Source organism: Pseudophryne corroboree, chromosome 10 (genome assembly GCF_028390025.1).
Source record: "Pseudophryne corroboree isolate aPseCor3 chromosome 10, aPseCor3.hap2, whole genome shotgun sequence".
Classification (NCBI taxonomy): domain Eukaryota; kingdom Metazoa; phylum Chordata; class Amphibia; order Anura; family Myobatrachidae; genus Pseudophryne; species Pseudophryne corroboree.
Window position 1 is genome coordinate 180,753,415 of NC_086453.1, and position 23,715 is coordinate 180,777,129.

At 42.5% G+C, this 23,715-nt stretch overlaps 1 protein-coding gene across 1 annotated transcript in view; it reads right to left on the reverse strand.

The window, feature by feature from the left end:
• The window catches only part of WNT4 (Wnt family member 4), a 107,592-nt gene extending 87,854 nt beyond the window's left edge, over nucleotides 1-19,738 (reverse strand). Inside the window, exon 1 of the mRNA XM_063942960.1 lies at nucleotides 19,200-19,738. Coding sequence (XP_063799030.1) covers nucleotides 19,200-19,276 — 77 coding nt within the window. The 5' untranslated portion in view covers nucleotides 19,277-19,738. The remainder of the gene's footprint in view (nucleotides 1-19,199) is intronic.
• Nucleotides 19,739-23,715: the final 3,977 nt, after the last annotated feature.

Genomic DNA, 23,715 nt, shown 5'->3' on the forward strand with positions numbered 1-23,715 from the left:
ACACAATTCAGCTGACAAGCAAACAAGCAAAGGAGGTTATGAGTGAGAAGAGATGTGGGTATAGACTAGGGGTGGGCAAAATACGGAGGTTATGAGGTTATGAGTGAGAAGAGATGTGGGTATAGACTAGGGGTGGGCAAACCGATCCTGTCCGGCCCACTGCCTCCCACCAGCCAGCAATGACAAGCGGCCCAAACGGCTGAGCTGCTTGTCATTGCTCTGAGCTGTAGTACCTCCAAGCTGCCGGCGGCGCCTCTCTCCCCTGCTGCTGCTGCGTTGTAGCAGCCTCCTCCTCCTCCAGAGACCCCAGTGACAACGGCTGGGTTCAGCCGAAAGGGGGCGGAGCTACGTACCGAGGAGGGGGCGGGGCTACACCGGGACCTCAGGGGGCGGAGCTACACGGGACAAGAGCCAGACTTGTACAGAATAGATCCATCCTTCCTGCCACTGCCAGCCAGCCAGATCAGTAAAGTTAATGGGAAAAGTGAGTGAGAGAAAGAAAGAAAGGGGTGTGTGTGTGTGTGTGTGTGTGTGTGTGTGTGTGTGTGTGTGTGTGTGTGTGATAGTGTGCGTATATTTGTGTGTGCGGGCAGTGGCGTCAGTCTGTTTTTAGGTTTGGGGGAGAGATCTTTAGCTCTCGCTGTACCAACCCCTCCCGTGTTCTGTCACCATGTCACCCCCGTGTTCTGTCACGTATAACCCCCCCATGTTCTGTCACTGTCACCCCCCCCCGTGTTCTGTCACCGTGTCACACACCCCATGTTCTGTCACTGTCACCCCCCCCCGTGTTCTGTCACTGTGTCACACCCCCCGTGTTCTGTCACTGTGTCACCCCCACCGTGTTCTGTCACCGTGTCACACCCACCGTGTTCTGTCACTGTGTCACACACCCCGTGTTCTGTCACCATGTCACACCCCCGTGTTCTGTCACCGTGTCACACCCCCGTGTTCTGTCACCGTGTCACCCCCACCGTGTTCTGTCACCGTGTCACACCCCCGTGTTCTGTCACCGTGTCACCCCCACCGTGTTCTGTCACCGTGTCATGCACCCCGTGTTCTGTCACTGTCACCCCCCCTCCCCGTGTTCTGTCACTGTGTCACATCTTTCCCCAGGGGCCATAAGACACTGGATAATTTGCTTGCTGCACAATAATTATCCTAAATAAAATGTTAATGTGTAAAAGGGGGCTCTACCTGCTGTAATGTGTAAAAGGGGCTCTACCTTCCATACTGTGTAAAAGGGACTCTATCTGGTGTAATGTGTGTAAGTGGCGCAATTTGAATAATGGAGACTATTGTGCAGCCTAATATGAATCTGTATTATTTTTTGCCCACACCCCTTCCACATGAAGCACGTCCCTATATTTTTGGCAAGTGGGGGGAGCTGCTATTTTGTATGTGGCCCTCGGATACTGACAGGAAATGTCAAGTGGCCCCTCAGCTGAAATAATTGCCCACCCCTGGTATAGACAATTGCTGAGTAGGAGAAAGCTGTAATTGAAGTGTGAGAGAAGAGGGCTGTGAGAACAGGAGGAAAGAGGGTCATGCTTCAAGGAGCTTACAAAATAGCGGGGGAGGGGGGGGGGAGACAGGTGACATGAGGCACAAGCAAGCGGAAGGGGTCCTGATGGCAGGAAGTAAGTTAGGCAGGAAAGGCCAAGGCATAAGGCAGGGGGTTGGAAGAGTGGCCTCGAAGCTAGGTTATGTGTCAGAAACATATGCTTTGATGGACAGGAGGATTTGCAATGCCGGTCTGAAGCTTTGCAAGGTCAGGGAGAGTCTAACAGAGTGAGGGAGCTCATTCCAGTGAAGGGGGGCAGCATGGTCAAGATCTTGGATAAGCGCATGTGATACAGTGACCAGGGTAGAGGAGAGGCAATGGTCATTGACTAACCGGAGTGGGTGGGAGGGAGTATGTAGGGAGAAAAGGTTGGAGATATAGGGAGCAGTGGAGTTAGAGAGGGCCTTGTATGTGAAGGTGAGGTGTTTGTAGAGGATTCTGTAGGGAATGGGAGACAGTGTAGGTTGTGATGAAGTGGACTGGCAGATGGTGGAGCGGCGGGAGAGGAAGATAAGTCTAGATGCGGAGTTGAGAACAGACTGGAGGGGAGTGAGATGGGCGCATGGGAGGCCATTGAGGAGAATGTTGCAATAGTCGAGCCGTGAGATGACCAGTGAGTGGATAATAAGTTTAGGCACACTCTGGGAGAGCAACTGCCTGATGCGAGTGATTGTCTCACATCAGGCCTAGAAGTACAAACCCCTGAAGGTAGTAGGTAGATAATCTGCTTTTTAGAAAAATTTGTTTAGCTGACTTCTCTCATGTTATCCATATACATGGGGGAATAATGATTGTGGTCAAGGTCAATGGGGTTGCACTAGCCGCGGCAAGCCTTTACTCACAGTCCCAAACTACTTTAAGTAATTTCTTATCTCCCATCTCGGCTGCTTCCTTAATCCTCTTAGTCAACATTAGATGTTCTACTTCTTCAAGGATACAGCAAAGCAACTTTTTAGGACCCTGATATTTTTTAAATCAGTCTCGGTTGCAGTTACATCCTTCTGTTAATCCCCACTCTGTGTCTTGATCAAGTACTGCCAACAGAATTCTTTCTTTGTATACCGTCAACCAGAACTTTCCATGAGCTATAATTTAAGCCACATCCTTTATTAATCCTCACTCATTATATGTTGCAATAGACAGTTCAGCGATTCTGGGTGCTGTCTCTGTTCACTGTACATCATTAATGTTTAGTAACTCTCATATAACGGCATTAACTCTGAAAGAGTGCTACACGCGGTCTGGACTTTTCTTGCACAAAGTTGTGTATAATTTACACACTGAGGATTATTTGCTGATTGCTTGCGATGGTTTTATTGCAGATATGCACCATTCAACAGTGAGTTACTCTTCAGGGAACATTTAAAATCACATAATTCAAATTTTTGTTTGTCACATTTACACATTTAGATGACTTTTAAATGATTGGCTATGCTTTATGTCTATATATATATATATATATATATATATATATATATACATACATCCAAGTAGAAAAGAAGGCACTCACCAGACTTGTATTAAATGCAGATAAAGCCGTTTATCAAATTCACAACGGTGATTAAATCATGGTTGGTCGACGTTTCGGTCCTAGCCGGACCTTCTTCCAGACCAATATGTGCAACCGTCACAATCACAGATCAAATGACCAGTATTATTGTAGAGCCCTAAATACCCAAACAGAGCCCGCCCTCTAATTAACTAATGATAATGTCGTGCACCTGAGTAAACACATGGTTCTATATTGAACTAGAAGTATAACAAGTAGAACATCACAAGTTTAACACATAGTGGGATGTAAACAATAGTCATGATATTCAATCTTAAAAGCGCTCACCAAGTTCCCTGTAGGTATTAAAATCATCAGTGGAACGCACGCCAGCCGTGACACGCACGGCGCTTCCTCTATATGTAAGAACATTACTTCCGGACTGACGATGCTGCACTAAGTATGCTGGTGGAACGCAGTGCGTCAATGACACGCAAAGCGCTTCCACCTGTGATGGTGTGCATGTTCCCTGTAGATGTAAGTGGAACACCAGCAAGCCGTGACCCGCACGGCAATTCCGTTATAAACAAAGCCATTACTTCCGGAAGAGTGTTACTGAATAATCAGGTGGAACGCAGTGCGTCAGTGACACGCAAAGCGCTTCCATCATAGATCAATATTACAAATACAAAGGGAGAACGGTGGCTCTATATAAAGATAGATACCCAGGCATGAATAAAATAAGTAGAGTGTTTCAAATCTCAACTCAGCCAATATTCAACTAGTAGGGCAGGTTTAAGGGATATATAGAGCTCTACAAGAAACAGCATAATTACTACATATAACATATATAACTAACAAGACAATACATTTAAAAACATATATATTAACCTAAACCATATTAAATAAACTAAACTACAGTGGACTGAAAAGCTAGGTGGCCACAGTGGATACCCTAAAACACAAAAATACTCTCAAAAAAGTTTCAAAAAAATCACAAAAAAATCGCGAAAAATCACGGTTGATTCATAGTTACAGAAACACACTGAGATGGTTCTGTTCGTTCAAACCCCTTGGGGATACAGTGCCCAGGTGATGTATCCAATATGCCTCTTTTTTCAGTAGTGATAACCCTCTATCACCTCCTCGTGGTGGTGGTGGGATCCAATCAATTATCATATGTCGTAATGTAGCTACTTGATGTTTGAACTGTAGAAAGTGAAGTGCTACAGGTTTATCGCTCTTGCCGCTGGTGAGTGCCAACTGTATCGAGGATCTATGTTGGTTGATCCGTTCACGGTACGTCCTAATAGTTTTCCCCACGTACATTTTTCCACAGGGGCATGTAAGATAATAAATCACATGGTCCATTAGGCATGTTAGATGATATCTTAATTCAATTTTAGTGCCGTGCAGTGGGTGATTGAAGAAACGTCCAGTTATCATGGCTCTGCAAGTCATACATTTCAAGCACTTAAAACAGCCAGGGTTCACATTTAGCCAAGTAGTGCCAGAAGATGTTGACGGTCGCATTGTAGGTCTCATCAACATGTCCTTCAAATTGGCACCTCTTTGTACGCTTAGTAGAGGTGGTCGAACGCCAACTTTCTTGAACTTTGGATCAGTGCTGATCATAGACCAATTTTTCTTGATCGATCTCTCCACGTTGCGTAAGCCAGTATTGCAACTGGTTTTAAAGATGACCCGATCACGGGACTTATTTTTGCTACTGGTCTTGTGTATGTGTAGATTGCGAGCCTTGGTCATGCATCTGTCAACCACTGCGGCTGTGTAACCACGTTCAATGAAGCGCTTTCTGCATTCAAATAATTGAGTCTCGGCATTTGACTCATTAGAGTTATTTCTTAATACTCTAAGAAATTGAGAGACAGGTAAATTAGACTTTAAACTGTCTGGGTGATGACTGGAAGCCCATAACAACGTGTTCCGGTCGGTGGGCTTGCGATACAAAGTATACTCCAGTACTGAAGGTAAATCAGGATTCTTGTATATTGAAATGTCCAAAAAATTAATCTTGGACTCACTTACTGTAACAGTGAGTTTAATGGGACTAGTGAGGGCATTTAGGGTATCCACCATGGTAAAAAGTAGTTCAACAGAGCCCCGCCAAACTATAAAAAGATCGTCAATGAATCTTTTGTAACACACAATGTGCTCCGCATAGTTACCCAAGATATTTTCGTGTTCATACTTGGCCATGTACAAATTGGCGAACCCCGGGGCTAAATTCGAGCCCATAGCGGTGCCCGCCAATTGCACATAGTACTCATCCTGGTATTGGAAATAGTTGCATTTAAGAACCAATCTGATCAAGCTTAGGATAAACTCAATAGGCGGACCCTCGTACGGGCCCTTGATAAGTGCCTCCCTTACGGCAGCAATTCCCTCCTCATGGGGGATAACCGTATACAAGGAAGTTACATCTAAGGTGGCTAATGTACAAGATGATAAATCATCAGTAATAAGGGCTAGCGTGCTTAGGAGGTCATTAGTATCACGGATGTAGCTGTCCATGACCCTCACACAAGGTTGAAGAAAATGGTCAACAAATTTGGCCAAAGGTTGTAGCAGTGATCCTTGTGCCGATATAATCGGCCTACCTGGTGGTGTGGTTAAGGATTTATGTACCTTGGGTAAGGTATAAATAATGGGGCAGATAGGATAAGCCACCGATAAATAATCAAAGACCTCATCATTGATCCAAGTGCATTGTAATGCCTGTAATAATAAATCATCTACTTCTTTCTTAAATCTCGGAGTAGGGTTATAGGGAATTTTGAGGTAGGTGTTACTATCAGACAGCTGTTTTCTGATTTCGACATCATAATCAGCGAAATCCTGAAGGACCACTGCTCCCCCTTTGTCAGCATTTCTGATGACCACATTAGTATTTCGTTTAAGATCTCTCAACGCTTGCCATTCACTTTTTGATAGATTTGAGAATCCTTTGTTGTTACTGTGATTCAATAACACCTCATTATCAACAACCTGTAGAAAAGTTTTCAAGCTGGCGTTATTAGAGATAGGATCAAACTTGCTAGTATTTCTAAATATGCCAGATGAGCGTATATCAGACTGTGCTTGGTTGTTCATGAATTTGTTATCGAAAAATTCCCTAAGGCGTAATTGTCGCCCCATTTTATATTTTTGGATAGACCAATTAAACGATTTAAAGTGACAAGTGGGAATGAAGGACAAACCCTTCTTTAACAAGGAGGTTTCAGCCTCTGTAAGTACATGAGAGGACAAGTTAAATATTAAGTTCGAGAACCTCTCCCTCCCCGTCCTCGAGGTTTTGAACCTCCCCCTCCGCGGGTGGGGTCGCCTGTGGCGGTTTTGGCTCTCCGTGCCCTGGTGCCCGGTCCTAAAAAAGAGGATGAGGCACCAGATCCGGATGGGGGTACACTGTCAGTAAATTCAGAGTCGGAGGAGGAATAGCCCTGTGGGTGATTAAATCTTTGTTGTCTATGGTTATACCTATTTGATCGATTGTGTCGCCACCTGGTGGATGAATCATCCCCAGTCAGCCATTTGTATACCGAATGTTGCTGATAATCAGTTTCCACAGTTTCCCATTTTTTTCTCTTGAATGCTAGCAAGTCAGATCGGTATTTATCAATTTGTGTTTTAATTTTATCTAACCAATTATCCGACTTATCAGCCTTCAAGACAGAAACATGTTCTCGTTCAAATAGATCAATGTCACTTTTCACCTTTTTAAGTTCTACTCCGACCTCTTCAACAACCAGTATAAGGAGGTCAGAGGAACATTTGTTCAATATTCCACACCATTTCACACAAAAGGAAGGATTTTTCCTACCAATGGTGGGAGTATTGGCAATCCTAAATCCCCTAGGGATTCTTTTTTTCCGATAGTACTCGGATAGAAACTGTCCATGAAGAGTTAAATCTATTTCTCTCTTCTTTAATTTATTAAGTTTGTGAAAAAGGTCAAGTGGTGTACGGGCTGGTAATTGATCAAAGTCTGTTTGATTAAACAAGACTTTCTCAATATCGTCATCAGTGTAGCTGACAAAAGCATTCTCTGCTTCACTTAGAGAGTTCTCATCCAATATACCTACACCAAGAGACATTCTATACCAGGATGCAGTGTGAACACTAGTGCACCAAGCGATTCAGTCCACAAAAAGTCAAACAGTTAAAATAACCAATCTTTGGTCAAATAGATATAGATAGTAAACGAATTGATTCAAAAAAATTAATCAAAAACAAATGAAAAAGACCTCATAGAGAAAAATATTCCAAAAAGATTTTTCAAAAAAAGGGTGCTCACTTAGAAGAATATCATAAAGATACCATCCAATATTCCAAGATAGATGAAGTGGCACTCACTATAAAAGCAGTATCGGCTGCTGGGGTGTCCAAATTCCAGGGAAAGTCCTGTTTTCACAAGGTCCCATAATATATCCAAGTAGAAAAGAAGGCACTCACCAGACTTGTATTAAATGCAGATAAAGCCGTTTATCAAATTCACAACGGTGATTAAATCATGGTTGGTCGACGTTTCGGTCCTAGCCGGACCTTCTTCCAGACCAATATGTGCAACCGTCACAATCACAGATCAAATGACCAGTATTATTGTAGAGCCCTAAATACCCAAACAGAGCCCGCCCTCTAATTAACTAATGATAATGTCGTGCACCTGAGTAAACACATGGTTCTATATTGAACTAGAAGTATAACAAGTAGAACATCACAAGTTTAACACATAGTGGGATGTAAACAATAGTCATGATATTCAATCTTAAAAGCGCTCACCAAGTTCCCTGTAGGTATTAAAATCATCAGTGGAACGCACGCCAGCCGTGACACGCACGGCGCTTCCTCTATATGTAAGAACATTACTTCCGGACTGACGATGCTGCACTAAGTATGCTGGTGGAACGCAGTGCGTCAATGACACGCAAAGCGCTTCCACCTGTGATGGTGTGCATGTTCCCTGTAGATGTAAGTGGAACACCAGCAAGCCGTGACCCGCACGGCAATTCCGTTATAAACAAAGCCATTACTTCCGGAAGAGTGTTACTGAATAATCAGGTGGAACGCAGTGCGTCAGTGACACGCAAAGCGCTTCCATCATAGATCAATATTACAAATACAAAGGGAGAACGGTGGCTCTATATAAAGATAGATACCCAGGCATGAATAAAATAAGTAGAGTGTTTCAAATCTCAACTCAGCCAATATTCAACTAGTAGGGCAGGTTTAAGGGATATATAGAGCTCTACAAGAAACAGCATTATTGTTATTCAGTAACACTCTTCCGGAAGTAATGGCTTTGTTTATAACGGAATTGCCGTGCGGGTCACGGCTTGCTGGTGTTCCACTTACATCTACAGGGAACATGCACACCATCACAGGTGGAAGCGCTTTGCGTGTCATTGACGCACTGCGTTCCACCAGCATACTTAGTGCAGCATCGTCAGTCCGGAAGTAATGTTCTTACATATAGAGGAAGCGCCGTGCGTGTCACGGCTGGCGTGCGTTCCACTGATGATTTTAATACCTACAGGGAACTTGGTGAGCGCTTTTAAGATTGAATATCATGACTATTGTTTACATCCCACTATGTGTTAAACTTGTGATGTTCTACTTGTTATACTTCTAGTTCAATATAGAACCATGTGTTTACTCAGGTGCACGACATTATCATTAGTTAATTAGAGGGCGGGCTCTGTTTGGGTATTTAGGGCTCTACAATAATACTGGTCATTTGATCTGTGATTGTGACGGTTGCACATATTGGTCTGGAAGAAGGTCCGGCTAGGACCGAAACGTCGACCAACCATGATTTAATCACCGTTGTGAATTTGATAAACGGCTTTATCTGCATTTAATACAAGTCTGGTGAGTGCCTTCTTTTCTACTTGGATATATTATGGGACCTTGTGAAAACAGGACTTTCCCTGGAATTTGGACACCCCAGCAGCCGATACTGCTTTTATAGTGAGTGCCACTTCATCTATCTTGGAATATTGGATGGTATCTTTATGATATTCTTCTAAGTGAGCACCCTTTTTTTGAAAAATCTTTTTGGAATATTTTTCTCTATGAGGTCTTTTTCATTTGTTTTTGATTAATTTTTTTGAATCAATTCGTTTACTATCTATATCTATTTGACCAAAGATTGGTTATTTTAACTGTTTGACTTTTTGTGGACTGAATCGCTTGGTGCACTAGTGTTCACACTGCATCCTGGTATAGAATGTCTCTTGGTGTAGGTATATTGGATGAGAACTCTCTAAGTGAAGCAGAGAATGCTTTTGTCAGCTACACTGATGACGATATTGAGAAAGTCTTGTTTAATCAAACAGACTTTGATCAATTACCAGCCCGTACACCACTTGACCTTTTTCACAAACTTAATAAATTAAAGAAGAGAGAAATAGATTTAACTCTTCATGGACAGTTTCTATCCGAGTACTATCGGAAAAAAAGAATCCCTAGGGGATTTAGGATTGCCAATACTCCCACCATTGGTAGGAAAAATCCTTCCTTTTGTGTGAAATGGTGTGGAATATTGAACAAATGTTCCTCTGACCTCCTTATACTGGTTGTTGAAGAGGTCGGAGTAGAACTTAAAAAGGTGAAAAGTGACATTGATCTATTTGAACGAGAACATGTTTCTGTCTTGAAGGCTGATAAGTCGGATAATTGGTTAGATAAAATTAAAACACAAATTGATAAATACCGATCTGACTTGCTAGCATTCAAGAGAAAAAAATGGGAAACTGTGGAAACTGATTATCAGCAACATTCGGTATACAAATGGCTGACTGGGGATGATTCATCCACCAGGTGGCGACACAATCGATCAAATAGGTATAACCATAGACAACAAAGATTTAATCACCCACAGGGCTATTCCTCCTCCGACTCTGAATTTACTGACAGTGTACCCCCATCCGGATCTGGTGCCTCATCCTCTTTTTTAGGACCGGGCACCAGGGCACGGAGAGCCAAAACCGCCACAGGCGACCCCACCCGCGGAGGGGGAGGTTCAAAACCTCGAGGACGGGGAGGGAGAGGTTCTCGAACTTAATATTTAACTTGTCCTCTCATGTACTTACAGAGGCTGAAACCTCCTTGTTAAAGAAGGGTTTGTCCTTCATTCCCACTTGTCACTTTAAATCGTTTAATTGGTCTATCCAAAAATATAAAATGGGGCGACAATTACGCCTTAGGGAATTTTTCGATAACAAATTCATGAACAACCAAGCACAGTCTGATATACGCTCATCTGGCATATTTAGAAATACTAGCAAGTTTGATCCTATCTCTAATAACGCCAGCTTGAAAACTTTTCTACAGGTTGTTGATAATGAGGTGTTATTGAATCACAGTAACAACAAAGGATTCTCAAATCTATCAAAAAGTGAATGGCAAGCGTTGAGAGATCTTAAACGAAATACTAATGTGGTCATCAGAAATGCTGACAAAGGGGGAGCAGTGGTCCTTCAGGATTTCGCTGATTATGATGTCGAAATCAGAAAACAGCTGTCTGATAGTAACACCTACCTCAAAATTCCCTATAACCCTACTCCGAGATTTAAGAAAGAAGTAGATGATTTATTATTACAGGCATTACAATGCACTTGGATCAATGATGAGGTCTTTGATTATTTATCGGTGGCTTATCCTATCTGCCCCATTATTTATACCTTACCCAAGGTACATAAATCCTTAACCACACCACCAGGTAGGCCGATTATATCGGCACAAGGATCACTGCTACAACCTTTGGCCAAATTTGTTGACCATTTTCTTCAACCTTGTGTGAGGGTCATGGACAGCTACATCCGTGATACTAATGACCTCCTAAGCACGCTAGCCCTTATTACTGATGATTTATCATCTTGTACATTAGCCACCTTAGATGTAACTTCCTTGTATACGGTTATCCCCCATGAGGAGGGAATTGCTGCCGTAAGGGAGGCACTTATCAAGGGCCCGTACGAGGGTCCGCCTATTGAGTTTATCCTAAGCTTGATCAGATTGGTTCTTAAATGCAACTATTTCCAATACCAGGATGAGTACTATGTGCAATTGGCGGGCACCGCTATGGGCTCGAATTTAGCCCCGGGGTTCGCCAATTTGTACATGGCCAAGTATGAACACGAAAATATCTTGGGTAACTATGCGGAGCACATTGTGTGTTACAAAAGATTCATTGACGATCTTTTTATAGTTTGGCGGGGCTCTGTTGAACTACTTTTTACCATGGTGGATACCCTAAATGCCCTCACTAGTCCCATTAAACTCACTGTTACAGTAAGTGAGTCCAAGATTAATTTTTTGGACATTTCAATATACAAGAATCCTGATTTACCTTCAGTACTGGAGTATACTTTGTATCGCAAGCCCACCGACCGGAACACGTTGTTATGGGCTTCCAGTCATCACCCAGACAGTTTAAAGTCTAATTTACCTGTCTCTCAATTTCTTAGAGTATTAAGAAATAACTCTAATGAGTCAAATGCCGAGACTCAATTATTTGAATGCAGAAAGCGCTTCATTGAACGTGGTTACACAGCCGCAGTGGTTGACAGATGCATGACCAAGGCTCGCAATCTACACATACACAAGACCAGTAGCAAAAATAAGTCCCGTGATCGGGTCATCTTTAAAACCAGTTGCAATACTGGCTTACGCAACGTGGAGAGATCGATCAAGAAAAATTGGTCTATGATCAGCACTGATCCAAAGTTCAAGAAAGTTGGCGTTCGACCACCTCTACTAAGCGTACAAAGAGGTGCCAATTTGAAGGACATGTTGATGAGACCTACAATGCGACCGTCAACATCTTCTGGCACTACTTGGCTAAATGTGAACCCTGGCTGTTTTAAGTGCTTGAAATGTATGACTTGCAGAGCCATGATAACTGGACGTTTCTTCAATCACCCACTGCACGGCACTAAAATTGAATTAAGATATCATCTAACATGCCTAATGGACCATGTGATTTATTATCTTACATGCCCCTGTGGAAAAATGTACGTGGGGAAAACTATTAGGACGTACCGTGAACGGATCAACCAACATAGATCCTCGATACAGTTGGCACTCACCAGCGGCAAGAGCGATAAACCTGTAGCACTTCACTTTCTACAGTTCAAACATCAAGTAGCTACATTACGACATATGATAATTGATTGGATCCCACCACCACCACGAGGAGGTGATAGAGGGTTATCACTACTGAAAAAAGAGGCATATTGGATACATCACCTGGGCACTGTATCCCCAAGGGGTTTGAACGAACAGAACCATCTCAGTGTGTTTCTGTAACTATGAATCAACCGTGATTTTTCGCGATTTTTTTGTGATTTTTTTGAAACTTTTTTGAGAGTATTTTTGTGTTTTAGGGTATCCACTGTGGCCACCTAGCTTTTCAGTCCACTGTAGTTTAGTTTATTTAATATGGTTTAGGTTAATATATATGTTTTTAAATGTATTGTCTTGTTAGTTATATATGTTATATGTAGTAATTATGCTGTTTCTTGTAGAGCTCTATATATCCCTTAAACCTGCCCTACTAGTTGAATATTGGCTGAGTTGAGATTTGAAACACTCTACTTATTTTATTCATGCCTGGGTATCTATCTTTATATAGAGCCACCGTTCTCCCTTTGTATTTGTAATATTGATCTATGATGGAAGCGCTTTGCGTGTCACTGACGCACTGCGTTCCACCTGATTATTCAGTAACACTCTTCCGGAAGTAATGGCTTTGTTTATAACGGAATTGCCGTGCGGGTCACGGCTTGCTGGTGTTCCACTTACATCTACAGGGAACATGCACACCATCACAGGTGGAAGCGCTTTGCGTGTCATTGACGCACTGCGTTCCACCAGCATACTTAGTGCAGCATCGTCAGTCCGGAAGTAATGTTCTTACATATAGAGGAAGCGCCGTGCGTGTCACGGCTGGCGTGCGTTCCACTGATGATTTTAATACCTACAGGGAACTTGGTGAGCGCTTTTAAGATTGAATATCATGACTATTGTTTACATCCCACTATGTGTTAAACTTGTGATGTTCTACTTGTTATACTTCTAGTTCAATATAGAACCATGTGTTTACTCAGGTGCACGACATTATCATTAGTTAATTAGAGGGCGGGCTCTGTTTGGGTATTTAGGGCTCTACAATAATACTGGTCATTTGATCTGTGATTGTGACGGTTGCACATATTGGTCTGGAAGAAGGTCCGGCTAGGACCGAAACGTCGACCAACCATGATTTAATCACCGTTGTGAATTTGATAAACGGCTTTATCTGCATTTAATACAAGTCTGGTGAGTGCCTTCTTTTCTACTTGGATATATTATGGGACCTTGTGAAAACAGGACTTTCCCTGGAATTTGGACACCCCAGCAGCCGATACTGCTTTTATAGTGAGTGCCACTTCATCTATCTTGGTATATATACATACAGACATAAAGCATAGCCATATATATTCATCAGGTAGAGCTTATTGCCGTTAACCTGGGAGATACAATTTTATCTAAACAACAGCAAACACCTTTTGAATAAATTCCATGGCTACAAACATCTCAGGAAGGTGTTAGATATACCCATCAATGTGGCACAGTGAAGCAGAAAGGAGTCAATGGATCCTCACCATCACCAGCTTAAATAACTAACTTCTGTACATTTCACGTTAACATCTTACCTGTAGCGGTAGGCTACAGGTCAATTGGAAAATCACACCAACGTACAGGGATGTTTTAATTGGGGCTCCCAGAGCAGGCCCTGCATAATGTATAGCAGTGTTACAGCATTCCATATACATTCCATGGCCCTCATTCCGAGTTGATCGCTCGCTAGCTACTTTTTGCAGCCATGCAAACGCATAGTCGCCGCCCACGGGGGAGTGTATTTTCGCTTTGCAAGAGTGCGAACGCCTGTGCAGCCGAGCGGTACAAAAACATTTTGTGCAAAACAAGACCAGCCCTGTAGTTGCTTATTCTGTGCGATGAATGCTGCGATGAAGGTCCAGGAATTGACGTCAGACACCCGCCCTGCAAATGCCTGGACACGCCTGCGTTTTTCCAAACACTCCCAGAAAATGGTCAGTTGACACCCATAAACTCCCACTTCCTGTCAATCTCCTTGCAAAATGGCAGCGAGCGATCAACTCAGAATGACCCCCTATATACAGTACTTTGATCAGCGACAATACAGAATGGTACCTAGTATCTACTGTAAATATACAGTACAGTTATAAGAGCTCTAAGCATAAAACAAAACTAAAACAATAACACAATGGATTAGTAAAAGTCACAAGAGGGCATGAACAAATCAATAAATTAAATAATCTGAAATTTAAAAAAAATCTTGTAATTGATTAAATAATCTAAAAAAAAACCCAAACCTTTAAAGCGAGAGAAAGATCATGTCGTATAACAGCCACTGAGTGGCACTGCTCTATTGTTTACATGGAGTATGCGCTTGCCCCAACAAACAACACAGTCACCAGAATTTATACCCGATATAATGAAGTTCTGCATGCAGAATAATTGGTGGTTTAATGCTGGTTTTGTGCTTTACTCAGCATTGCTGGAATTATGAAATAAACTAGACCATACTTGTAAGAAAGCTATATGTTCACTTTTATATATAAAAAACATAAATAAATGAGAAAGCCAGACACATTATATAGTAAATATAAGAGATCAATGAGAGCTATACTGCAGAGATTACAAATGGCTCAACTCATGGTCATCACTTCTGTCCTGTTGGAATTGTGACGACAGCATCTTTCAAGACATATATGATGGAGCAGCCGGCTGTCATGCTCTGCGTTCCCATCAGTCTTACAGACATCAGAGCAACAGTCTAATGCCAGGTAGAGAGCCTGGGATGCAGTAACCATTACTCCACAGAAACTGCAATTATTACTAGAACCTACTTATGGAGAGATAACATTGCACTTTTATCCTATCAACAACAAATTCACAAAGTTTTTTCTTATATAAACATATCAAAGACTTGATAGAGTGCAAATATGCAATAAACTATAACAACCAATCAGAAATTACATCTGAACAATCTCCTGTAAGACCAATCATAAAAGCTAATGTTTGATTGGTTATCCTTTATTAGTATCAATCTGCATGTTATCATATACTTATATTTTGCATTTTATAACAGTAAGAGTATAACTAGCACAAAAAACTATGAAATCAACATTTTTGCAAATGTGCAACTTTTAGAATTTCCCAAAAAGTGAGTAATGATGTAATTTAATGGCAATCTTTACAATGAGTTTATACAACACAATAACATAACACCATCACAGAGGCATAACCTTCTCATAAGCCAGTAATGTTTTTTAAGCAATTCTATGCAACCAACAGATATTCAATAACACCATAAACAGCGCAACATGTAAAATGAAAGACAGTATTGCAACTTTTACTAATCCGTCTAACTGCACAGTGCAGCCCTATACAGAAAGTGTGATTTTCTTTTTCAAAATACTTAGTTACATATTAACAAAAGGGAACCAGATGATAGCAGGGGGAGGGCTGCTAAATGGAAAGAAATAGTAAACTAAGAGGGTATTAGTAATACATAAAATGAGCTATAACAAGACAGAGTGCTGTGTCAGTGCTAACATCCTATTGTGCATTCTCTATTAAAATCATATGGGGGAATTCTATTAGTATTTAAAGTTATACATAATAAATGTCAACAATACTTTATCTTTTATGTGCTGTTTTATGTCAACTATTTTCACCCAGGGGGTTATGGCTTTGTACAATAATGGGCCCCAATTATCTTATCATATGTCTCTTTGTTGTATATATAGATATTATACAAAAAGGAAAATGTACAGCTGATCATTGACCTTTGCTGTAACATAAAAATCCTTGCCAGTTTTGCCTGCGTTAATCCAAAGCGATTTGCTTCATTGATATTGCAGCAATCACACTGTTTATAATAATAAGAGATTTTAAACATTTTACTGTGATTTAATAAGCATCTGTTTAGCTGACACAACGATTTGTAGTCCAGATTTTTTTCCTTCTATAAAAAAAGAAGATCTTGCTAAACTGAACAATATAGTGTAAACTTTCATCCAAAAAAACACTAATTAAACATGATTGCAAGGGACACTTATATTTACAGGACCACCACTGGATTACTAATGAGGCCAAACTTCAAGAATAACTGGTTGCAATTAGTTAATCATTTTCAATGCTTCTAGGTTTTTCTTTAAAAAAATTGTAATGCTAAAAAAGGATGTCTGCTTAGTCTGTGAAAGGCACATTTCAAAAAGGAATAACTAAAATAAAAGCACGCACACCCAGCACATTTTTAAACAATACAATGTACTAATGCTAATTAGGAATGTAAATTATTAAAATATCATTGTAAATGAAGATATACTACTATTTAAAATACACCTCAACACAATCAAATATATTAAATCAACAAAATATTTCCTAATATTTTAATTATAGGCAATTTTAAATTGGAGAATATATAATTGAAATTGTACTTCATACAAAGGGCAACTTAGAACCATATATTGCAAGATTAATGTTCTGATTTGGGACATGAGTGAAAATATTACATGGGTGGCTAGTGCTAACCTCTTGGGTCATAATGAATTGAAAACAATTCTAAATGTAGACTCTACCAGTAATATTTTCAGTGGCCCAGTACTATGGGTGAATCTCAATTTTAGCTCCATGAAATGTATATTACAGATCAAATTACTCTATCAGCAATACATAACTGACAGGCTTCACTTGCAGCTAAGCAAAGCTCCCTGAGGATAGACGAGTGACCTACAAAAGCAAAGTTAAGAATATCTCTGATATCTGTTGTATTATATTTCATTTCATGCAGCTGATTTTATGCAGCAGATCTGCAAATTTGATGCACATTTTTTGCATGGTTCTTCAACTGTATTTTTACCTTAAATAGATAATAGTTTTTATAGCCTATCATGGCAAGGAAACTTGTGCTTTCAGCTGTTGTGGAACTTCAAGTTCCAATATTCCCTCCCATTCAAGGCATGCTGGGCCTTGTAGTTCCACAACAGCTGGAGAGCTGCATATTACCTAAGACTGATTTTAAATGAAAAATTACTAATTTTACTAGGAAATAATAGTCAATCTATTCTGCATATTGGTATTTTTAAACTTATAAAGTTTTGTGAATGAATGCTTCTTTATAGAAATAAAATAGTTTGAATAAAAGCAGTGCTATCTTTGTCACCACTAGGGGTCAGTTACTATGGCTTTTTGGCGCTAGAATATTTGGAAGCCCTACCTTGAGTTACATACATTTCTTGAACTAACAAAAACTTTTAGCCGAAGGTATCCATACAATGATCCCACACTGCTTCCCCACCAACAATGACAGCATGTCACTCCTCGTATTCAATTTATAAGCAAAGATTTCACTTTTTTCCCAATCGGATTAACCTGGTAATGTGTCTCTCAGTCATTACTAGTAATTTACATTGCAATCAGACCTGTTATGAATGAAATTAGAAATACAGTGTGCAACTGTATCCAGGAGAGAGACATACAACTGTATTGTCCTAAGGGTCACAAGAAAAAAGCATAAAACTGTAACTTAATTATTTAATGTTGCAATGTGTAATTTATAAAATGTTCACAACCACTATGGGAAATTTAAGTACTGTATGTATGTATGTATGTATGTATGTATGTATGTATCTATCTATCTTACATTAAAGACAGCAGCTTCCTATAGATTTGCAGTTTCTTTGAAAACCAAAATAGTGATTTAACACTTTTATTTTTCTCTTCACCCTCATCTTGTCTTTTCAACTTTACGAACTTTATTATACCATAATAAGTACACTGCTACTCAGACTGACTTCCCTATATACAGTATGATACAACCTAAAGGAGGGTGATTTTATATATGTGCTATTTTATATCATAGGATAAATCGTTCAGAAATACAATATTATTTTACCTATATTTCATGCAAATGACCCAGGGAATGTTGCTGTTTTCTGTATTTCTATCTAGTTGCTTAAAATGTCATGATTGATAGATCAATAACTCACCCTATTAAAATGTATTTAGGAGAAGAATTGCTTGAATCCATGAGAATTCATTAAATAGTAGCATTGGGAGATTGAAGGCGACCATTGCACACACAAAACCCACTTGTGCAGAAGAGCCCATATTAAGCACGCGATAAAGCCAGCGATCTCTGCTTTACAGCGCACGCCTCAGCTTGTGAGCTGTGCACGAATACAGCAGAATAATTCACTTAGAACATTTTCCATGTACAGTATTTTCTTAGGCATCCCTTTCCCTGCCATGGATTCACAATTGGGGCACAAAGGCACAGATAGAAGTCAGACATGTGTAAAGTGAAATAATACCAGGACTGATTTGTAATAAAACACCTGTTATGTTGCTGGTGTTAAACATGCATGTGCGGACAGAGGGGTAAAGGCAGTAAACTGTAACTGCAGCGTTATATGTATAGGAAATTGGGATTAATGGTAAACAGAGCTGCACGCTGTCCTCAGTGGATCACTTTCAGGGCTGCCGGATTCAGTTTACCACACTGCAACAAAAATAATCTTAGCACGCTTCCAGCTTCCTAAGTGCTCCGGGCAGCTCATGCCTGGCATTGCAGAGAGGCAGCTAGTTGTACAGTAGGAGCAGGTTGTACCTAATCTACTTTTCTCACAAGGGAGTTGCTGACATCTATTGAACTAAAAGACCCCTTATTCTGCCTTTCTGCTAGACTTCATTCAACTCCTGGACATCTATCAATGGAAATTCCTAAGAAGATCTGATCAGGAGTGATTGGATTGCTAGCTCTGCTGCCTATCAAATTCCGCGGCAGTTTTTCCTTTTCGGAAGACACGAATTGTGGACACGACACCTGCTATAGTTTTAAAAAAACTAAGTTGCCAGGACCACTTATGAAGATTATTATTTTAATTTTTCCACTTAATTAAAATCCAGTGGCTCACACTTTAAATCAAGTTCTTCCGGTGATCATTATATTTCACGGGACAACAAAACCATAAATCCCCTGCTGGTTTATAGCTCAGATAAAGGAATAGATAATAGAATAGAAATCAAACTTACAGCCAGTTGCTAGCATTTGCAGAGAACACAGCTAAAATCATCATCAACAGGGACCTCAAAAAGTACTCAGGGGTCATCCTGGTGAGCTGTGGGAATCCCCCCAAAAGTGAGAAGAAGTGACAGAGATAGTGTAACAGGTTGCTGTAGCTCCTCTCTCTTGCCTGATTGTCCTGCGCTAGAGAAGAGAGGGTCCCGGGAACATTGTGTCAGCTGTGGCACTGATCTGTCCAGTCTGGCCCCTGCTCTCCTCCTGCTCCTTGCTGTATGTATCCAGAGAGAATAGAGTAATAGAAGCAGAAGAGTGCTGGGGGAGAGGTACTTGGTGGCAGCTCTGCCTTCAGCCTAATGTCCAGAGGGATGAAACCAGACAGCTGGGTTTGGGGGTCCCCCGCTCTGTCAGCTCTGGACCTGCAGGGGAGGTGAGATCCCCTCTGTGCCCGATCCTGCAGGTGGCAACTAAGCGACTTCCAGTTGGTGGCAGCAGCCGGAGCCACAACAGTGCCAGTCCTGGCAGTGCCCAGTCAGTGCGCCTCCTGCCTAGGTCAGACGCAGAATGTCAGCTCAGCTGGAGGAATCCCGGGATGGAGCAACAAGGAGAGAAGGAGGAGGAGAAAGGGGCAGGTCCCAGGCGTGGTTACATTGCCCAGACACCCCCGTGGGGCGGGGCTTTGCCTTATAACTGCAGCTTGTAGTACACGCTGCTTTCATTCATTGCACTGGCTGTGTCCTGGCAGGATAGACATGTGAGATCGACTGCTGCTCAGCCGGGTCTCTGCTTCTCACTGTGTGACTGGCATAGGAGAGATAGACCGGGAAACCTAGTATGTGGAATCTTGCAGCACTTGGACACGAGTATCTGTACCTGGACGTTTACAAGTAACATCAATCATAATAATATAATACGAGTCATGCACACAGAGAGAGCTGTATAATGTATAGTGATATTACTGTGTGAGATGCGAATCTTCTAACTGCAGAAGTACTGTATATTTCTCTATCGTCCTAGTGGATGCTGGGGTTCCTGAAAGGACCATGGGGAATAGCGGCTCCGCAGGAGACAGGGCACAAAAAGTAAAGCTTTTCCAGATCAGGTGGTGTGCACTGGCTCCTCCCCCTATGACCCTCCTCCAGACTCCAGTTAGATTTTTGTGCCCGGCCGAGAAGGGTGCAATCTAGGTGGCTCTCCTAAAGAGCTGCTTAGAGAAAGTTTAGCTAGGTTTTTTATTTTACAGTGATTCCTGCTGGCAACAGGATCACTGCAGCGAGGGACTGAGGGGAGAAGGAGTCAACTCACCTGCGTGCAGGATGGATTGGCTTCTTGGCTACTGGACATCAAGCTCCAGAGGGACGATCACAGGTACAGCCTGGATGGTCACCGGAGCCGCGCCGCCGGCCCCCTTGCAGATGCTGAAGTCAGAAGAGGTCCAGAATCGGCGGCTGAAGACTCCTGCAGTCTTCTAAAGGTAGCGCACAGCACTGCAGCTGTGCGCCATTTTCCTCTCAGCACACTTCACACGGCAGTCACTGAGGGTGCAGGGCGCTGGGAGGGGGGCGCCCTGGGAGGCAAATGAGTACCTATAAAGGCTAAAAATACCTCACATATAGCCCTAGAGGCTATATGGAGATATTTAACCCCTGCCTGATTTCTCTAAATAGCGGGAGACGAGCCCGCCGGAAAAGGGGCGGGGCCTATCTCCTCAGCACACGGCGCCATTTCCTCTCACAGCTCCGCTGGTCAGGACGGCTCCCAAGTCTCTCCCCTGCACTGCACTACAGAAACAGGGTAAAACAGAGAGGGGGGGGCACATTTATGGCGATATTTTGATATAACAAAGCAGCTATAGGGGAGCACTTATTATAAGGCTATCCCTGATATATATATAGCGCTTTTGGTGTGTGCTGGCAAACTCTCCCTCTGTCTCCCCAAAGGGCTAGTGGGTCCTGTCTTCATTAGGAGCATTCCCTGTGTGTCTGCTGTGTGTCGGTACGTGTGTGTCGACATGTATGAGGACGATATTGGTGTGGAGGCGGAGCAATTGCCAAATATGGGGATGTCACCTCCTAGGGGGTCGACACCAGAATGGATGCCTTTATTTATGGAACTACGGGATAGTGTCAACACGCTAAAGCAGTCGTTTGACGACATGAGACGGCCGGACAATCAATTAGTGCCTGTCCAGGCGACTCAAACACCGTCAGGGGCTGTGAAACGCCCTTTGCCTCAGTCGGTCGACACAGACCCAGACACAGGCGATGACTCCAGTGGTGACGGTGACGAATCAACCGTATTTTCCAGTAGGGCCACACGTTATATGATTTTGGCAATGAAGGAGGCGTTACATTTAGCTGATACTACAGGTACCACTAAACAGGGTATTATGTGGGGTATGAAAAAACTACCTATAGTTTTTCCTGAATCAGAAGAACTAAATGACGTGTGTAATGAAGCGTGGGTTGCCCCTGATAAAAAGCTGATAATTTCAAAGAAATTATTGGCATTATACCCTTTCCCGCCAGAGGTTAGGGAGCGCTGGGAAACACCTCCTAGGGTGGACAAGGCGCTAACACGCTTATCTAAACAAGTGGCGTTACCCTCTCCTGAGACGGCCGCACTTAAAGATCCATCAGATAGGAGGATGGAAAATATCCAAAAAAGTATATACACACATGCAGGTGTTATACTACGACCAGCTGTAGCAACTGCCTGGATGGGCAGTGCGGGGGTAGTTTGGTCAGAGTCCCTGATTGAAAATATTGATACCCTGGACAGGGACAATATTTTACTGTCGTTAGAACAAATAAAGGATGCATTTCTTTATATGCGTGATGCACAGAGGGATATATGCACACTGGCATCACGGGTAAGTGCTATGTCCATTTCGGCCAGAAGAGCTTTATGGACGCGACAGTGGACAGGCGATGCGGATTCAAAACGGCATATGGAAGTTTTGCCGTATAAGGGGGAGGAGTTATTTGGAGTCGGTCTATCAGATTTGGTGGCCACGGCTACAGCCGGGAAATCCACCTTTCTACCTCAAGTCACTCCCCAACAGAAAAAGGCACCGACTTTTCAACCGCAGCCCTTTCGTTCCTTTAAAAATAAGAGAGCAAAGGGCTATTCATATCTGCCACGAGGCAAAGGTCGAGGGAAGAGACAGCAACACGCAGCTCCTTCCCAGGATCAGAAGCCCTCCCCGGCTTCTACAAAAGCCTCAGCATGACGCTGGGGCTTCTCAAGCGGACTCGGGGACGGTGGGGGGTCGTCTCAAAAATTACAGCGCGCAGTGGGCTCACTCGCAAGTAGATCCCTGGATCCTGCAGATAATATCTCAGGGATACAGGTTGGAATTAGAGACAGATCCACCTCGCCGTTTCCTGAAGTCTGCTTTACCAACGTCCCCCTCCGAAAGGGAGACGGTGTTGGAAGCCATTCACAAGCTGTACTCTCAGCAGGTGATAGTCAAGGTACCTCTTCTGCAACAAGGGAAGGGGTATTATTCCACTCTTTTTGTGGTACCGAAGCCGGATGGCTCGGTAAGGCCTATTCTAAATCTGAAGTCCTTGAACCTGTACATAAAGAAGTTCAAGTTCAAGATGGAGTCACTCAGAGCAGTGATAGCGAACCTGGAAGAGGGGGACTTTATGGTATCCTTGGACATCAAGGATGCGTATCTCCACGTTCCAATTTACCCCTCACACCAGGGGTACCTCAGGTTCGTTGTACAAAACTGTCACTATCAGTTTCAGACGCTGCCGTTCGGATTGTCCACGGCACCTCGGGTCTTTACAAAGGTAATGGCCGAGATGATGATTCTTCTTCGAAGAAAAGGCGTATTAATTATCCCATACTTGGACGATCTCCTAATAAGGGCAAGGTCCAGAGAACAGCTAGAGATGGGATTAGCACTGTCTCAAGAAGTGCTAAAACAGCACGGGTGGATTCTGAATATTCCAAAATCCCAGTTAATGCCGACAACTCGTCTGCTGTTCCTAGGGATGATTCTGGACACGGTTCAGAAAAAGGTTTTTCTCCCGGAGGAAAAAGCCAAGGAGTTATCCGAGCTTGTCAGGAACCTCCTAAAACCAGGAAAGGTGTCTGTACATCAATGCACAAGAGTCCTGGGAAAAATGGTGGCTTCTTACGAAGCAATTCCATTCGGCAGATTCCACGCAAGAATTTTCCAAAGGGATCTGTTGGACAAATGGTCAGGGTCGCATCTTCAGATGCACCTACGGATAACCCTGTCTCCAAGGACAAGGGTGTCTCTTCTGTGGTGGTTGCAGAGTCCTCATCTATTGGAGGGCCGCAGATTCGGCATACAGGATTGGATCCTGGTGACCACGGACGCCAGCCTGAGAGGCTGGGGAGCAGTCACACAAGGAAGAAACTTCCAGGGAGTATGGACGAGCCTGGAAACGTCTCTTCACATAAACATTCTGGAACTAAGAGCAATATACAATGCTCTAAGCCAGGCAGAACCTCTGCTTCAAGGAAAACCGGTGTTGATCCAGTCGG